At 36.3% G+C, this 17,252-nt stretch overlaps 1 protein-coding gene across 4 annotated transcripts in view; it reads right to left on the bottom strand.

Moving 5' to 3' along the window:
* LOC133858105 (uncharacterized) overlaps positions 1-17,252 on the bottom strand; it is a 34,296-nt gene that overhangs the window by 7,979 nt on the left and 9,065 nt on the right. The window contains exons 3-5 of one of the 4 annotated variants that reach the window (XR_009898435.1): positions 11,408-11,752; positions 10,842-11,317; positions 10,509-10,778 (exon numbers count right to left, since the gene is read on the bottom strand). Coding sequence is in view for 3 of the 4 variants with exons in the window: in XM_062293552.1 (XP_062149536.1) it covers positions 11,012-11,317; positions 11,408-11,752 (651 nt within the window). In the remaining variant the exon portion in view is untranslated. Of the gene's footprint in view, positions 1-1,770; positions 1,913-3,759; positions 3,853-10,508; positions 11,318-11,407; positions 11,753-17,252 lie in introns of those variants that run through there. The other 3 variants (XM_062293551.1, XM_062293552.1, XM_062293554.1) reach the window with 3 other exon arrangements.

Below are 17,252 nucleotides of genomic sequence, written 5' to 3'. Positions count from 1 at the left end.
GGCTGCATAGGCAACGGGATTCGGGTTGGCATCCTGCTGGAACACAGCCTGTGTGAGAAGACGCTACTCCTCATGAAGTAATTCTTCAAAACAAACATCCAAAGATGGTGAAGGATCCCGGTTCATTAAATTTGAGCGAGTAGCCTCAAATTCAGGGCACAATTTCATCTAAAATTGATCTCTCTTGCTCTGCTCATGAACAGCCTGAACAGCAGAGATAGATTCAGCAGGTACCTTCGCATAAACTACATCAGAAAATTCTCCCCATAAATACTCATAAATGAAGAGATTGCCTTGAGTTTAACTAGTAATCTCATATTTCAACTGAAATCGACGTGTGATATTATCCTGGTGATAAACCTTCAGCAAATAGTCTCACATAGTCTTCGCAGTCTTATAGGCCCTTAAATTGAGCACAATAAGAGGATCAACAGACCCTAAAATCCAGGACATCGCACGTGCATCCTTGACCTTCCACTTGGCCAACTCCTTAGGCTTCGTAGGAGCTGGATCACTACCATCAATCTAACCCCACAACTCTTTCCCCGTAACAAATAAGCAAAACTGGAATTCCCAAGCAGAGTAATTTTTTTCCAGTAAAACACACCCAAAAGAATCACTAGAAGACATGATGAAACCCAACAAAAGTGAATCAGAAAAATAAAACCTGATGCACATGTCAACTGCCTTATGCGCAACTTCCAAAAATATCACCAAAAACTCTCCTCCACGCTCACAACACCAAACCAGAACCACAAAATCACCCCACCAAACCACCGAAAAGCACTCCAAGACTGCACAGATCGCCGGAAATGCTCCTGCCCACCATAGATCACCGGAGACACTCCATTAAAAAGCACAAAATCAGCCGGAAACGCTCATGTCCACCACAGATCGCCGAAGACACTCCAAAAAAAAAATCGGCACAGAACTTGCCGACAGCCACCAAGAAACGGAAACCACCTCAAAAGAATTTGCCGACAGTCACCAACCAACGAAACCGTCGCTACCCACAAAATATTACCGAAAAACCTAAAAAACTGCCGTTACCCACAAAGAATTACTAAAAACCGAGCACCCACCAAAAACTGCCGACTACCCAAAAAATTACCAAAACCTAGAGCAACCCTTTGCCGCTACCCACAGAAAGGCACCTAAAAAAAATAAAATTAGAACCCTAATTCAGATGAGGGCTTTGATACCATGTCAATTGGAATGAATGCCTCTCTTTGTGGGGGTACTCGTATTATATAGAAAATTAAATCGGTAATTGCAATACTGAATATCAGCAATTACATGATTCTAGGAAACCAAATAAGACAACTATAATCAACCTATAATTACAGAATATCTATAGCTATAAATAAGGCTAAATATATGCGGAATCAAATATATGCTAACTGTATTGTATCTGACTAAAAATAACCACACCATATTTGTACTGATTATGAAGAATAAGCTTTTCAACTTTAGTCACAACCACATCCAACTTCGCATACCATACATGCATAATGGTGATTTCTATTACTTGACATTTCAAAAATATTTATGAGGATTATTTTGTCACTTTGGCCCTAAATCTAACCTCTGAACTGGTTAGTTCCACCACATAGGCTGGGATACAGATAAAGAAACCAAGAAAAATACAGGTAATTATAATAATGAACTCAAGAACAGACACTTTAATAAAAATACATTGTATATAGATTAGGAAAAAAAAAAAGAAAAAAAAAAAGCTAATTAAATGTGAAGTGGGGAAAATAATCTCACGTCTTATTTTCTTGTGGTGAATTTTGTCAGCATGATGAGCAGAAAGCTTTGATCCACCTTTCTTACCAGAGCTATATGAATCACCCTCCTGCTTTGCATGAGAGCAGGTTCCCATTTCAACTCTCATCGTCCTCTCTTCATCCTAGGTAAAATTGCAAACAGAAGCATATGTTAATCCCTGAAAGAGTTTACCCACAACTTTGACCAGAAATATAGAATACATAATAATAAAAATAATAATAAATATTTTTTTTTAAAAAAAAAAAAAAAAAACTATTATAAGCTTTTAGGCAAAGCTTCCACTTCTTGAATGTATTGAAGAGCATTATTTAGGTGTTGAAGACCAAACATTTGAATTAAGATTTGGAGGCACGAAATTATGAAAGGTTTATCTAGCATGTATACTTTAAAATCCTTGATCAATGAACGAGATGCTAGGGAAATAATTAAAACAAGCACCACAATTGATGGCATATGGTCATTATAAAGTTTTTTAGAAATGTGAAAATGCCATCAGCCTTTGTGAGATGATTGACAATCTTTTCAACACCCCTATGCAAACGATGGATAACCCGGTGGTCCATGTAGCCCCTAATACATTATGCCAAACAACAACAATGAACAAGCTGAAAATTTTGACAAAGTTGAGAAAGTTCAAAAACTTTTCCTTCTAGTTGAGAAAACTCCAACTAAATTCATGACTTAGGTTGTGCCCCCTTTTCCCGCTTTAAATATATTTGATTGCTAGTGCTTGTCCCGCTCAGTTGAGTTATTTGCAGAGTCTTTTCCTGTTGTTTGAAGCTGCCTCGAGATTGAAGGTTAACTTGGTTAAGTCTGAATTAATTCATGTGGGGAACATTGACCTAGTGGGAAGATTGGCCAGAATTCTAGGTTGTGGGGTGTCCACTCTGCTGGTTAAGTATCTCGGTCTTCCATTGGGGGCTTCCTATAAGGCGAAGCATATTTGGGATGGAGTCATTGAAAAGATAGAACATCAATTGGCCAGTTGAAAGATGATGTACCTGTCCAAGGGTGTCGGACCAGGCTCCTTTGAGGCCGGCCTTTTTCGCGTGTTTGGCAGCTGTAGGCAAAATCCTTACTTTGGGATAATCTTAGGAAACGTCATATGATTGTTGTAGACAGATGTTGCATGTGTAAGAGAGATGAGGAGTTTATGGACCATCTTCTTCATTGTAATGTAGCTTCTGCTTTATGGAGTGTTCTCTTTAACCGCTTTGGGATGTCTTGGATTATGCCTAGATGGGTTATCGACTTGTTTGCGTATCAGTGGTTCTCAGGAAGACCAAGGAGTGCTGCAGTGTGTCAAATGGTGCCCACTTGCATTTTTTGGACTATTTGGAGGGAGATGAACAATAGGAGCTTTGAGGATTTTGAGAGGTCCTTGAAGGATATTGTATCCTCTTTCTTCCATACTTCGAATTTTTGAACTGCGGCCTTTGTCCCCCCTGACGATTAGTTATGATGATTTTCTTGTTCACTTTTCTTTTTCTAGTTAGGTGTTTCCTCTTGTATACTCCCGGTGTATTTAGGAGCACCTTACACTTTTAAATTTTTAATAAAATTGGTTTATTACTTATAAAATAAATAAATAAATTATTGCTTATTAAAAAAAAAAAAATCACATTAATGATTCATCCTGTTCTTCCCTTGGCAAACCAGCCATTATAATAATATAAGCATGCAGCTCACTACCGAGAAGAAATTCGAGTGATACCGAAATGGTGAAACCTAGGAAACTGAAATACTCCAAAAACAAAGTAGATTGACTATATTGAACACGCTTTCTATGTGTAATTTTTGAATCAATTGGTATCAACAAGCTAAATATTGTGTACAACCATATAACTATATATTCCAACAATCTGTACAATCATGATTTTTTTTCTTTTTCCATTTACAGGTATATTCAAGCACTCTAAATAAAGAATAGGTAGATTTTCAACAAAAAGGGGTTTTAGAAAAGTGTACCCAAACTTTTGAGGACCCACTTTTGAACAGTAGGTCTTTTAGAGCTCTCTTTGCATCAGCACGCTTTTGCCGTGTTGCATATCTGATGTAATTCTGAATTGAATATTTGAAGTGTGAGAGGGATTGCAAAAAAATGAAGGGAAGTTACTAACAAAGAAACAAAGGCTAAACTTCAATTATGTGATTGTTGGCATGAATAGTTTTCTTCTCTTGTTTTTTGCTGTGCACTTCAACAGTTGTAAGAAAGAGGAAATCGCCTAATTAACACATGTCACTGACTCATTAGATTTAATTGCCAAGATAAGTAGCTATGTTGAATACTTCTGTCATATGGCAAACTAGAGCAGCGCTAAAGCTTAGCAAAACTCTCAAGAACCACAAGCATGCAAGCCTGCATATGAAGAAATGAAATCCTCTATGAAACCCATCATTTTTGGGCGCAGATCCCCATCTCGCCTGGCGAAATGCAAGACCTTTTTAGCTCATGAAAGACATCAGACTCAATTTTAAGGATGGAATCTTCTTTGAAAATCGATGTATATATATGCATCAAACCAAATATTTCTGAAGTGATATGAATATATGCTCCTATTTTTCGCAAAACTCAGCAATCTTATTGCATTTCAACAATTAGGAATTTATCACCCATCAGAACAGTAGAATTGGCACAAAAGCAGAGACTTACGAAATAACAGAATCTTAATTGGGTAGAAGAGTTTCTAAAACCAATAGAAACTCCTTGATTTATCAAGAGCTCCCCACTAAGTCCAAGAAATAAAGAAATAAGATATTTATACTGCACTGTCTACAGTTATCTAAATATGACAAGCTTCAAAATACTTCATATCATACTTCATCCCCTAGTAAATGATAGCTAATATAAATTTAGCTGAGTTGAAAACCCATGGAGATGCCACTGTAACAATAAAAGTTATATAAATTATTTCCAATAAAGTAATATACTCAGGCAGACTCAATGATTGGTAAGGAATACTGAAGTGACAGGGACAACGTGTCTCTACCACAAATAATGCCGCTTAAAAAGCAGAAAGAGACGAAGTCTGAAGAAGGGGGAAGGAAGGCAAGGGAGAATTACCTGGGGAGAGAGCGAATCAAAATGTTTTTGTTGTGGAAATATGACATTGGAAGAATTTTTTATTTCTTTTTGTAAGAAATCGAAATATCATTAAAAGTGTATTACACCCCCAGATACACAAGAAGTATATAAAAGAAGTCACAAAAATCATGATAATTAATCACCAAAGGAGAAACAAAGGCAGTTGTTCAAAGATACATGTGTTGAAAAATAAAGTCCTAATCTCCTCCAAAGTCCTCTCACGACCCTCAAAACTTCTATCATTGCTTTTCCATAGATATCACAAAAGGCACAAAGGCATCATCTTCCACACAACAGCACTCCAAGGTTGCCAATAGTCCATGAACAACCATACAAATCGACTACTCGTCAAGGCACAACTCAAGACAACCCAAATCGACTGAAGAAAACGTTCCAAATGTCACAAGAAACCTCACAATGAAGCAGAAAATTGTCCACAGACTCTCCATTCCTTTTAAATAAAAAAAACCAATCAACTACAATTGCATGCCGGTTTCGAAGCTTTATCCATAGTAAGGATCGCCGCCGACCAACCAAAACAGGTCACTCTCAACGGACACTTAGTGTGCCAAACACTTTTCTATGGAAAACGGATACCATCATGACAACCCATGACACTGTAGAAGAATTTAACACCAAACAACCTCTTTAGACCAACCACAACTTGTCCTCCCCTTCCCGTCTCACTCTTGCTAAATACAACACCATGAAGAACGAGACAAAGGCTTCCACCTCCCAATCATGAGCTGCTCTATTAAAGCTTACGTTCCACTGAGTGGCACCTCCAGAAAATTCCACAAGAGTCACAACAGAAGCATCCTTTATGCGAGAAATACTAAATAAAACTGGGAAGGCTTCCTTAAGGGCCGTATCCCCACAACAAAGATCATGCTAGAATCTAACCTTAGAGCCATCTCCCACCTAAAATCTAGTATGACTACCAAACTTCCCCCAACCCCTCCTAATATATTTCCATAAACCCACCCCATATGTTGAGGCTCCTTAGAACACCACCCTCCCCCATGCATTTTCATATTTAGAGTCCACCACCACCCTCCACCAGGCCTCTCAGTCAAGCTCATAAAGCCAAAGCCATTTACCTAAAAGAGTATGATTGAAACTCCACAAGTTTCAAATCCTCAACCCTCCCTCAGAGATCGGTGTACAAACCTTGGACCATCTTACCGGGTGATATTTGAACTCTTCATCTAGCCCCCCCCCCCCCCCCCAAAATGGAAGACCAAGATACTTCAAAGGGTTAGAGACGCAACCCCACAACCCAAAATTCCACAAGAACCAATTCTGACTTGGCTAAGTTCGCCTTCAAACCCAACACAGCTTCCATTAAAGGCGCATATGATTTGGGTCGACCCCACGAAAAAGTAAGGTATCATCAGCAAATAGAAGATAGGAGATACTCATTGCGGTTGTCCCTACAGAGAACACAGACAACAAACCTCCACTCAGTGCAGCTAAAATCATCCTACCCAACACTTCCATCACTATAACCCCCGGTTCTTCAGATCTCAACCTACTATCAAAACATTCATTGACAATAAGAATAGGATCTAGAATCTGCCTACCTCGGATGAAAGCATTTTGTGACTTAGAAATGATCTTCTCCAACGCCATCTTAAGCCTATTTGCTAGAGTCTTAGCAATTATCTTGTAGATGATACCCACAAGAATGATCGGACGAAAATCCTTGGGGTCGACATCCCCTGGAATCTTTGGAATGAGGGCGAGGAACGTAACATTAAGGCTTCTCTCAAACTTACCACAAGCATGGAAATCATGAAAGACCTTCATGATGTCCTCTTTCAAAATAACCCAAAAGCTTGGATGAACACCATAACCATCAAGGACCAACGCCTTATCACCATAACCCACACTCCTTTTCCTCAAAATCTCTCTCCAACCAACTAGCCACAACCTCATCAATAAAATCAAAGGAAAGATCGTCCACCACAAGCCTCCAACTCCGCTCGATAAACAACTTTTTATACAACTGGACAATGTGCTCACTGATCTTCGGTTGGTTGGTAGAAATAGTACAATCAATCAACAAGGAATCAATGGTATACCTTCTTCTATGTGTGAAAAAATTTCGTGTACCTGTCACCTTCCCTGAGCCACAAAATCCTAGATTTTTTCCTCCAATTCACCTCCTCCATGAGAGTGGATCTTTCTAGTTTGCTAACAATTTCTGCCTTTTTCAACTCACCTCTTGCATGAGAGTGGATCTTTATATTTTGAAGCCTTCTACTTATTCAAAAAATGCCCAAAACCATCTAAAATAGGCCCTAAAAAGAAGCTCAAGAAATGCCCAAAACACCAAAATAGGTCAATTTCTAAAAAGCGGTTATACGGTGTGGTTTTAAGTTTCAATAATGGCTTACCAGCAGTTATTTTAAAACCACTAACCGCCTAAAGCGGAGTGGTTGCAGTTAAAAAACAATTGGTAACCGCCTAAGGCGGTTGCAGTTAGAGACAATAACAGCTAACCACAATCACTTGTACACCCCTAACTCCCCTTGCCTATTGGAGAATCAAAAAAGTCCGACAACTTCCTCAATCCAGAGGCAAAACAACACTAACCCCGCCATTCCCATACCTTTGGGATCACAATGAGACCTCTATTACCACCCACACGTACTTTGCCACCTCAACATAAAACCAACTCACAAAACCCATCACCAATCAACTCCTAAGAACAAATCACCACGCGCTGACATGAGTTGAAAGTGGCCTTTTTTTTTTAGAGTCAAATCTACAAATCTGACTTAAGAGCACTCACAATGGCTTATGCAAATTTTTATGTAAAATAGCTAACCAAAACCCACTTTATCTAGTTTAGCTAATGGGTTTTAAAATGCATTAAACATCCGATTATTTATTCTTAACTCTATATTATTTAGATATGCTTTCTTTATTCTTTTTTATTACTTTTTTCATTATCGTATTTTTTTATTGTCCTTTTTTTTTAAATGCTCATATTTGTCAACGATCATTTTTTCTCAAACGACCATTTTTCCAATAGTCATATTTTTCAACAATCGTTTTGTTAAATCTGTCATTTTTCCAACGGTCATATTTTTAACAATTGTATTTGCCAATGATAAGTATAAAAATAATATGCTTATACTAATATCAAACATATTTATGAGAATATATTTTTGTTAAGAATTGTAGTCGAATATGCTCGTTATATTCTCAAGCATATTATGAAAATATTCCTTTTTGAGAATTGAAATAGAATATTCACATAATATTCTAAGGGATATTATGAGAATATTCCTTTTTCAATGACTTAATTTAACTATAGATTGTCCAAGTTATTGTAAAGTTTCACACATAAAAAAACACAAGCTTCTTTTTCACAATTCTCTAAGCTTTTCTTTTTTACACCCTTTTTATGAATCCTTCTTTTACAATTTTTGACTCTTCATCCTCTGATGACGAGTTAGATATCGTTTTAGCTTTTTCTGTTAAAGAAGAACGGTTGCGTGATGAAAGAGGCTCAACATCGCACCTTATTTCTGTTCAACGTTGTAGGTTCATCCGGCGTAATTCTTTGGAAGGGCACCAATGCCTTTTCTTAGACCATTTTGCAAAATCATCAGTCTATCCTCCTAAGAAATTTATGAGGCAGCTTTGAATGCAACATTCTCTATTTAATCGTATTCAAATTGCGATAAAAGCTCATGAACCATATTTCGTTCAAAGAAGAAATGCTGCTAAAAAGCTTGGGCATTCTTCCCTTCAAAAGATGATTGTCGCACTTAGAATGCTCGCTTATGGAGTATCAAGTGATTTTATGGATGAATATTTGAGAATTGCAAAAAACACTACAACACAGTGTTTGCAATATTTTGTTAATCGGTGATTTCAATTTATTCTGACGAGTACTTGAGGTCGATAAACAGCAATGACATTGTTAGACTGCTAGAGGTGAACACAAGACGTGGATTTCCAGGGATGTTGGGGAGCATCGATTGCATGCATTGAAAATGGAAGAATCGTCCAAAAGCATGGGCAGGTATGTTTTCTGGTCATATTCACGAAACAACAATTATTTTGGAAGCCGTGGTGTCATACGATCTTTGGATATGGCATGCCTTTTTTGGGTTGCCAGGGTCTCATAATGATAACAACGTATTAAAACATTCTTCTTTATTTACTGACCTCGCTGGAGAGCGTACCCCTCCGGTAACTACTCAATCAACGGTAATGACTACACAATGAGATATTATCTCGCATATGGTATATATCCATCATGGTCAGCATTTGTAAAAACAATTTATGCTCCGCAAGGAAATAAGAGAAAACACTTTGCAAAAACTAAAGAATCAGCAAGGAAAGATGTAGAACATGTATTTGGGGTGCTTCAAGCACGATTTACAATTGTGCGAGGACCTGCGCGTTCTTTCGATCAGGAAATGCTTAAAAACATCATGATAGCATACATAATATTGCATAACATGATTGTTGAAGATGAGCAACATCTATACCTTGTAGCAGATGATTTTGTTTAAGATCAAATCAATGAGTCTCTACGAACTAATGTCACACACTGCGAATCAACAACTTACAGACTTCATTGAACGTCATCATCGCATTTGAGACAAAGGGACTCATTCTCAGCTACAATCTGACCTCATCGAGTATTTATGGCAAATACATAGCCAATCATAATTTTAAATTTCATATTATCGCATTATGTTATGTTACTCTTCATTGTAATGTTGCTAGGGGCAAGTAGTGATTGGGTGTTTCCCATAGACACTCTTCTAAGCATTTAGATTTTCCTATATTTTGACTTTGTTAGATTCTAGTCGGCTAATCATACTCAACAGCTAGCAACTGGTCCCATCCTTGCATACTCATCTCTAGATTTCAAATAAGCCAACGGCTGGATTTTGCACTTTCCAAGCAACCCTTTTTTATGCCCAAATTATTCTAAGAATTCAATCAGGATGTAGCTTTTAGTCTCAAAACAAGCCTAGGAGAGAGATTCAGATGTTTTGGTTGCGAGCAAAGTTTTGGGTGACCTGGTAATTTAAACATTTTATCTTAATTCAAGGCAAAGTAGTAAGAAATACCATAAACTAAAATTAAATGTACATGCTACAAACCAAATAAGCAACAAACTATCGTGGAGAATGAGCCTATCAAGCTCCAAACCCCAAATGATCGTAGTGCATGTTAAGAATATTCAATATATGACTGTAAGAAAATTGTATCTCTCCACCCACCATAAACAAATAGTATAAAAAAGAAAGAATGAGTTATAAAATAGACAATAGAGACCATCCGAACTGTCATAATAGGCTGGTATCGATATAAGAAACCTGTATCTCTCCACCCACTGGAAACTAGTAGTAAAAAGAACTGACAGAGTAGCAACCGAATGTCTTCCTGGTGCTTAAACTACTGAAATTTCAGATGTAGCCAAATCAAAACAAATGGCAACCACAACTTATGTGGAACCAAAAGTAAATGACAACAAAAAAGAAATAAAAACCGAAATAAACCAACAATATAGCAAATAAATGTTCAACAAGCTGCAGATTCAAATCAAAACACAATACACAATTTTGGATGAAACCAAAACACAAAGCTACTGGCAAGTTAACATCTTTCACTAACCAAACCCAGATCTGTCTATGAAAATCAAGGAAAAGATACAGCCCAAAAAATACATCTTTCACTAACCAAACTAACTATTTAGTCCACAAAATAGACTTTCAACAAAATACATCAAACACATGTAAAAATATTTAGTCAATCTCAAATGGGAATGACCGTATGTTTTTCAATGATTTCCATTTGACGTGAACAAAAATATAATTTTTTTCATTTGAGACATGTTGCTTGTATCTATACTCATAATTTCCCTGTCCTCTCTCGATTGCTCCATCTCAAGCCTTTTTTTATTAAGAAGATTAGCCTTTTGTTCCTTTACCTCTCTTGATTGCTCCATCTCAAGCCTTTTTTTACTAAGATCAGCCTCTTTTTCCCTTTCTTCTCTCGATTGCTCAAACACAAGCCTTTCTTTTGTAAGACGAATATACTCTTGACGTTCTTCAATTCTCTGATCATGAGATTTCTTCTTTTGTTCCTTCATATCATTAACTACCTCCGTAAGAATTCGTAGACATATGATCTTGCCTCCTTCGTGTTCTCTCTCTCTTTTTGGGCCTTCTTGCCAATTAGCCTCTCCAATTCTACAACCACTGATGGAGACCCATTGTCGTCCCCTAAATGTATCGAATCTAGAGTATAAGAAGGTTCTTGTGCAAGTGATTTCCTTTTCTTTTTTTTGACTCCTTCAACCACAATTCGTTTCCATTTTGGATGAAATCTCAATGTATTCCAACAATGTTCAAAATTAAATGAGCCACCATGGATGTTGTGATACATCACATTCGCTTCCTCAATCTGAAAAATTAACAAAGATTTAATAATTAAAATATTCATACTAATTAATCATTGGCTCATTGACTTTAAGGTATAACAATCCATTCATACCTTGTCTTGTTCGGTAACACCACTTGGATACCTTGCTTCGATTTGAGCTAAGCATCTACAAAACTTCTTGGTGGCAACTTGAATCGTTGACCACCAATTCGTTAGAGAGTTCACGGAGCGTTCACAAAAGTTAGGCTTCTTATGTTCATCATACTCCGCATGAACTCTCATCCAAAATTTTGAGGCTTTTTGGTTGATACCATGAATTGCATCCATACTAGTAGTGAGCCAAGCCGATACTAGTACGTTGTCTTGTTCTACACCAAAGGTTCCTTTCCCTTGAGTTCTTTTAGTAGTGAATTCCGTTTGAGGTTGGAGTTGAGTGTCTTGGGAATCAATGTTCTCCTGAAAAGAAGCCGGCGTATATGCATTGTAACCATGATCTCCCTCATTGTAACCATCTACAAATTGTCATTAAAATCCACTACAATCTAGTAATCTCCATATTGTAGCAACATAAGCAACAAGTGATATAGGCATACTTCAGCAGACAGAAGTAGTTTTTAAGGCTTTTAGCAAAAGAAGAACAACTATAATAGCAATTTGATTTCTCTTTATTTTACCCATGGATGGTATCGATATTTTAGTCACACTATTGGAGCAATAGTGATTTGATTTCTCTTTATTTTACTTTGGAGGAGCTTTTATAAACATCTCTCTGGGTGAGCTCTTTTGCCTTTCTGGGTTTTGGCAATTATTGTATATCTACTACACCGAGAAAAGATCAGAGGGAGGAAATGTCTTCTTGTCTAATTTGGGATTTTTCTATTTTTTTATTTTTTATTTTTAGGGTGAAAAAGTCAAAAAGTTTGCAAACCCAGTGGAATTGATTAGGCCTTTTTTGCATGTATCAATCATCTCTGTATAATTTTGGATAATTTCTTTTTGTCAATAAATGAAACAAATACTACTCAAAAATCCATTCTGATTGTGTAACTATTGTTACTGATATAATTTTGGAAATCCATTTTTAGTCTCAAGACATAGTGGTATATGTGTTTAGATATTTCTGTTGTAATTGGTAATTTTGAGACTAAAAATAAATTAAGATTTGCATAGATAGCACTTGATAGGTAGTCTGTTTTAGGTTTCAGTTTTATGAGTAGCCTATAAATATGATAGGTAGCACTACATTAAAACTACTATATATTTCACTTGTACTGTTTTATTGTCCTTTCATTACATCACTTGTAATGTTTCATAGTCTCAAGACACAATGCATATACGCCGGCTTCTTTTCATGAGAACATTGATTCCCAAGACACTCAACTCCAACCTCAAACGGAATTCACTACTAAAAAAACTCAACGGAAATGAAACTTTGGTGTAGAAGAAGATAATGTACTAGTATCAGCTTGGCTCACTACTAATATGGATGCAATTCATGATATCAATAAAAAAGACTCAAAATTTTGGATGAGAGTTCATGCGGAGTATGATGAACATAAGAAGCCTAACTTTTGTGAACGTTCTGTGAACTCTTTAACGAATCGGTGGTCAACGATCCAAGTTGCCACCAACAAGTTTTGTGGATGCTTAGCTCAAATCGAAGCAAGGCATCCAAGTGCTGTAACCGAATAAGACAAGGTATAAATGGATTGTTATACCTTAAAGTCAATGAGCCAATGATTAATTAGTATGAATATTTTAATAATTGAATCTTTGTTAATTTTTCAGATTGAGGAAGCGAAGGTGATGTATCACAGCATTCACGGTGGCTCATTTAATTTTGAATATTGTTGGAATACATTGAGATTTCATCCAAAATGGAAACGAATTGTGGTTGAAAGGAGTAAAAAAAAAATCACTTGCACAAGAACCTTCTTATACTCTAGATTCGATACATTTAGGAGGCAACAATGGGTCTCCATCAGTGGTTGTAGACTTGGAGAGGCCAATTGGTAAGAAGACCCAAAAAGAGAGAGAGAACAAGAAGGAGGCAAGACCATATGTCTGCGAATTCTTGTGGAGGTAGTTAATGATATGAAGGAAAAAAAGAAGAAATCTCATGATCAGAGAATTGAAGAACGTCAAGAGTATATTCGTCTTACAAAAGAAAGGCTTGTGTTTGAGCAATCGAGAGAGGAAAGGGAAAAAGAGGCTGATCTTAGTAAAAAAAGGCTTGAGATGGAGCAATCGAGAGAAGACAGGAAAATTATGAGTATGGATACAAGCAACATGTCTCCAATAAAAAAAATCATATTTTCGTTCACGTCAAATGGAAATCATTGAAAAACATATGGTCATTCCCATTTGAGATTGACTAAATATTTTTACATGTGTTTAATGTATTTTGTAGGCTGTATTTTGTTGAAAGTCTATTTTGTGGACTAAATAGTTAGTTTGTGAACATGGTCCAATAGTTAGTTTGGTTAGTTAGTGAAAGATGTATTTTTTGGGATGTATCTTTTCCTTGATTTTCATAGATAGATCTGGGTTTAGTTAGTGAAAGATTTTAACTTGCCAGTAGCTTTGTGTTTTGGTTTCATCCAAAATTGTGTATTGTGTTTTGATTTGAATCTGCAGCTTGTTGAACAATTATTTGCTACATTGTTGGCTTATTTCGGTTTTTATTTCTTTGTTGTTGTCATTTGCTTCTAGTTCCACATAAGTTGTGGGTGCCATTTGTTTTAATTTGGCTACATCTGAAATTTTGGTAGTTTGAGCACCAGGAAGACATTCGGTTGCTACTCTGTCAGTTCTTTTTACTAGTTGTTTCCGATGGGTGGAGAGATACAAGTTTCTTATATCAATATCAGCCTATTATGTCAGTTCGAATGGTCTATACTGTCTGTTTTATAACTCATTCTTTCTTTTTATACTATTTGTTTCTGGTGGGTGGAGAGATACAGTTTTCTTAACATGCACCACGATCGTTTGGGGTTTTGAGCATGATAGACTCATTCTCCACGATCGTTTGTTGCTTATTTGGTTGGTAGCATGTTTAGTTAATTTTAGTTTATAGTATTTCTTACTACTTTGCCTTGAATTAAGATAAAATGTTTAAATTACCAGGTGACCCAAAACTTTGCTCCCAACCAAAATATCTGAATCCATCTCTTAAGCTTGTTTTGAGACTAAAAGCTACGTCCTGACTGAATTCTCAGAATAATTTGGGCATAAAAAAGGGTTGCTTGGAAAGTGCAAAATCTAGCCACTGGCTTATTTGAAATCTAGAGATGAGTATGCCAGGATGGGACCAATTGCCATTAGTTGAGTATGATTAGCCAACTAGAATCAGCAGAGACAAACGATGGTGAAAATGACAACATTACATAACAAAGTCAAATATAGGAAAATCTAAAGGCTTAGAAGAGTGTCCATAGGAAACACCAGTCACTACTTGCCCCTAGCAACAATACAATGAAGAGTAACAAAACATAATGCGATAATATAAAATTTAAAATTACGATTGGCTATGTATTTGCCATAAATGCACGATGAGGTCAGATTGCAACTTAGAATGAGTCCTTTTGTCTCTAATGCGATGATGACGTTCAATGAAGTACGTAAACATCGATTTGATCGTAAACAAAATCATTTGCACCAAGGTATAGATGTCGCTCATCTTCAACAATCATGTTATGCAATATTATGCATGCTATCATGATGTTTTTAAGCATTTCATTGTCGAAAAAATGCGCATGTCCTCGCACAGTTGCAAATCGTGCTTGAAGCACCCCAAATACACGTTCTACATCTTTCCTTGCTTACTCTTGAGTTTTTGCAAAATGTTTTCTCTTATTTCCTTGCGAAGCATGAATGTTTTTACAAATGTTGACCATAATGGATATATACCATCAGCGAGATAATATCCCATTGTGTAGTCATTACCGTTGATTGAGTAGTTCACCGGAGGAGCACGCCCTCTAGCGAGCTCGTTAAATAAAGAAGAATGTTCTAACACGTTAATATCATTATGAGACCTTGGCAACCCAAAAAATGTGTGCCATATCCAAAAATCGTATGACGCCACGGCTTCCAAAATAATTGTTGGTTCATGAATATGACCACAAAACATACCTACCCATGCTCTTGGACAATTCTTCCATTTCCAATGCATGCAATCAATGCTCCCCAGCATCCCTGGAAATTCACGTCTTACGTTCACCTCTAGCAGTCTAGCAATGTCATTGTTGTTGAGTGGCCTCAAGTACTTGTTAGAATAAATTGAAATCACTGATTAACAAAATATTGCAAACACTGTGTTGCATGTTTTCTACAATCCTCAAATATTCATCCATAAAATCACATGATACTCCATAAGCGAGCATCCTACGTGCAGCAATCATCTTTTGAAGGAAAGAATATCCAAGCATTTTAGCAGCATCTCTTCTTTGGACGAAATATGGTTCATGAGCTTCTATCGTAATTTGAATATGATTAAATAGAGAACGTTGCATTCGAAGCCTCCTCCGAAATTTCTTAGGAGGATAGACTGGCAATTTTGCAAAATAGTCTAAGAAAAGGCGTTGGTGCCCTTCCAAAGAATTACGCTGGATGAATCTATGGCGTTGAACAGAAATAAGGCGCGATGTTGAGCCTCTTTCATCACGCAACCGTTCTTCAACAAAAAAGCTAAAACGATATCCAACTCGTCATCGGAGGATGAAGAGTCAAAAATTGTAAAACAATGATCCATAAAGAGTGTAGAAAAAGAAAAGCTTAGAGAATTGTGAAAAAGAAGCTTGTGTTTTTTGTGTGAAACTTTACAATAACTTGGATAATTTATAGTTAAATTAAGTCATTGAAAAAGGAATATTCTCATAATATCCCTTAGAATAATATGAGCATATTCTGTTTCAATTCTCCAAAAAAAAAAAAAAGAATATTCTTGTAATATACTTGAGAATATTATGTGAATATTCCATTTCAATTCTCAAAAAGGAATATTCTCATAATATGAATGAGAATATTACGAGCATATTCTACTACAATTCTCTACAAAAATATGTTCTCATAAATATATTTGATATTGGTATAAGGATATTATATTTATACTTATCATTGGCAAATACAATTGTTAAAAATATGACCGTTTAAAAATTATTGTGTTAGAAAAATGACAAATTTAACAAAACTACTGTTGAAAAATGACTATTAGAAAAATGGTCGTTTGAGAAAAAATGACCGTTGAAAAATTTGCATTAGAAAAATAACCGTTTTAACAAATATGACCGTTTGAAAAAAAAAAAAAAAAAAAAAAAGAAAAAAAAAAAAGAAAAGAAAAAAAAAGAACAATAAAAAAATACGATAATGAAAAAAGTAATAAAAAATAATAAAGAAAGCATATTTAGATAATATAGAGTTAAGAATAGATAATCGGATGTATGGTACCTTTTAAAACCCATTAGCTAAACTAGATAAAGTGGGTTTTGGTTAACTATTTTACATAAAAATTTGCATAAGCCATTTGGGAGAGCTCTAGCCCATTGGGAATGCTCTAATAGTTCTTTGTTTTGGGCATAGTAGTCAAATCTCATTAACTCCCAAGTTCTATAAGGGTTAAATATTAGTTGCATACGTACATATGAATGTATGTATACCTAAACCCTAAACCGGAAACGGTTTGGGCATGAACCTTTTATGAGGCATATGTGGTGCCAAGGAAACCCTAACGGTGGCACTTAGTGGACCGGGTTGTTGGGAATTTGTTGGGTCGGTCTATTGGTTTTGGGTTCGGCCATAATCTTAAAGGCTTTCGTTTGGGCCAATTCATACCTAAACCCAAATCTAAGGAGACGATGGAGGTCTTTGAGGCTACAGGTCCTGTTTCGGATCCTAAAGTGGGTTCCATGTCTGCGAAAGATTTTCAACGGTCAGAGACGATGTCAGCGGTGGCCCA

The sequence above is a fragment of the Alnus glutinosa genome, chromosome 14 (assembly GCF_958979055.1).
Source record: "Alnus glutinosa chromosome 14, dhAlnGlut1.1, whole genome shotgun sequence".
Taxonomy (NCBI): Eukaryota; Viridiplantae; Streptophyta; class Magnoliopsida; order Fagales; family Betulaceae; genus Alnus; species Alnus glutinosa.
This window is presented reverse-complemented; position numbering and strand designations above follow the sequence as displayed.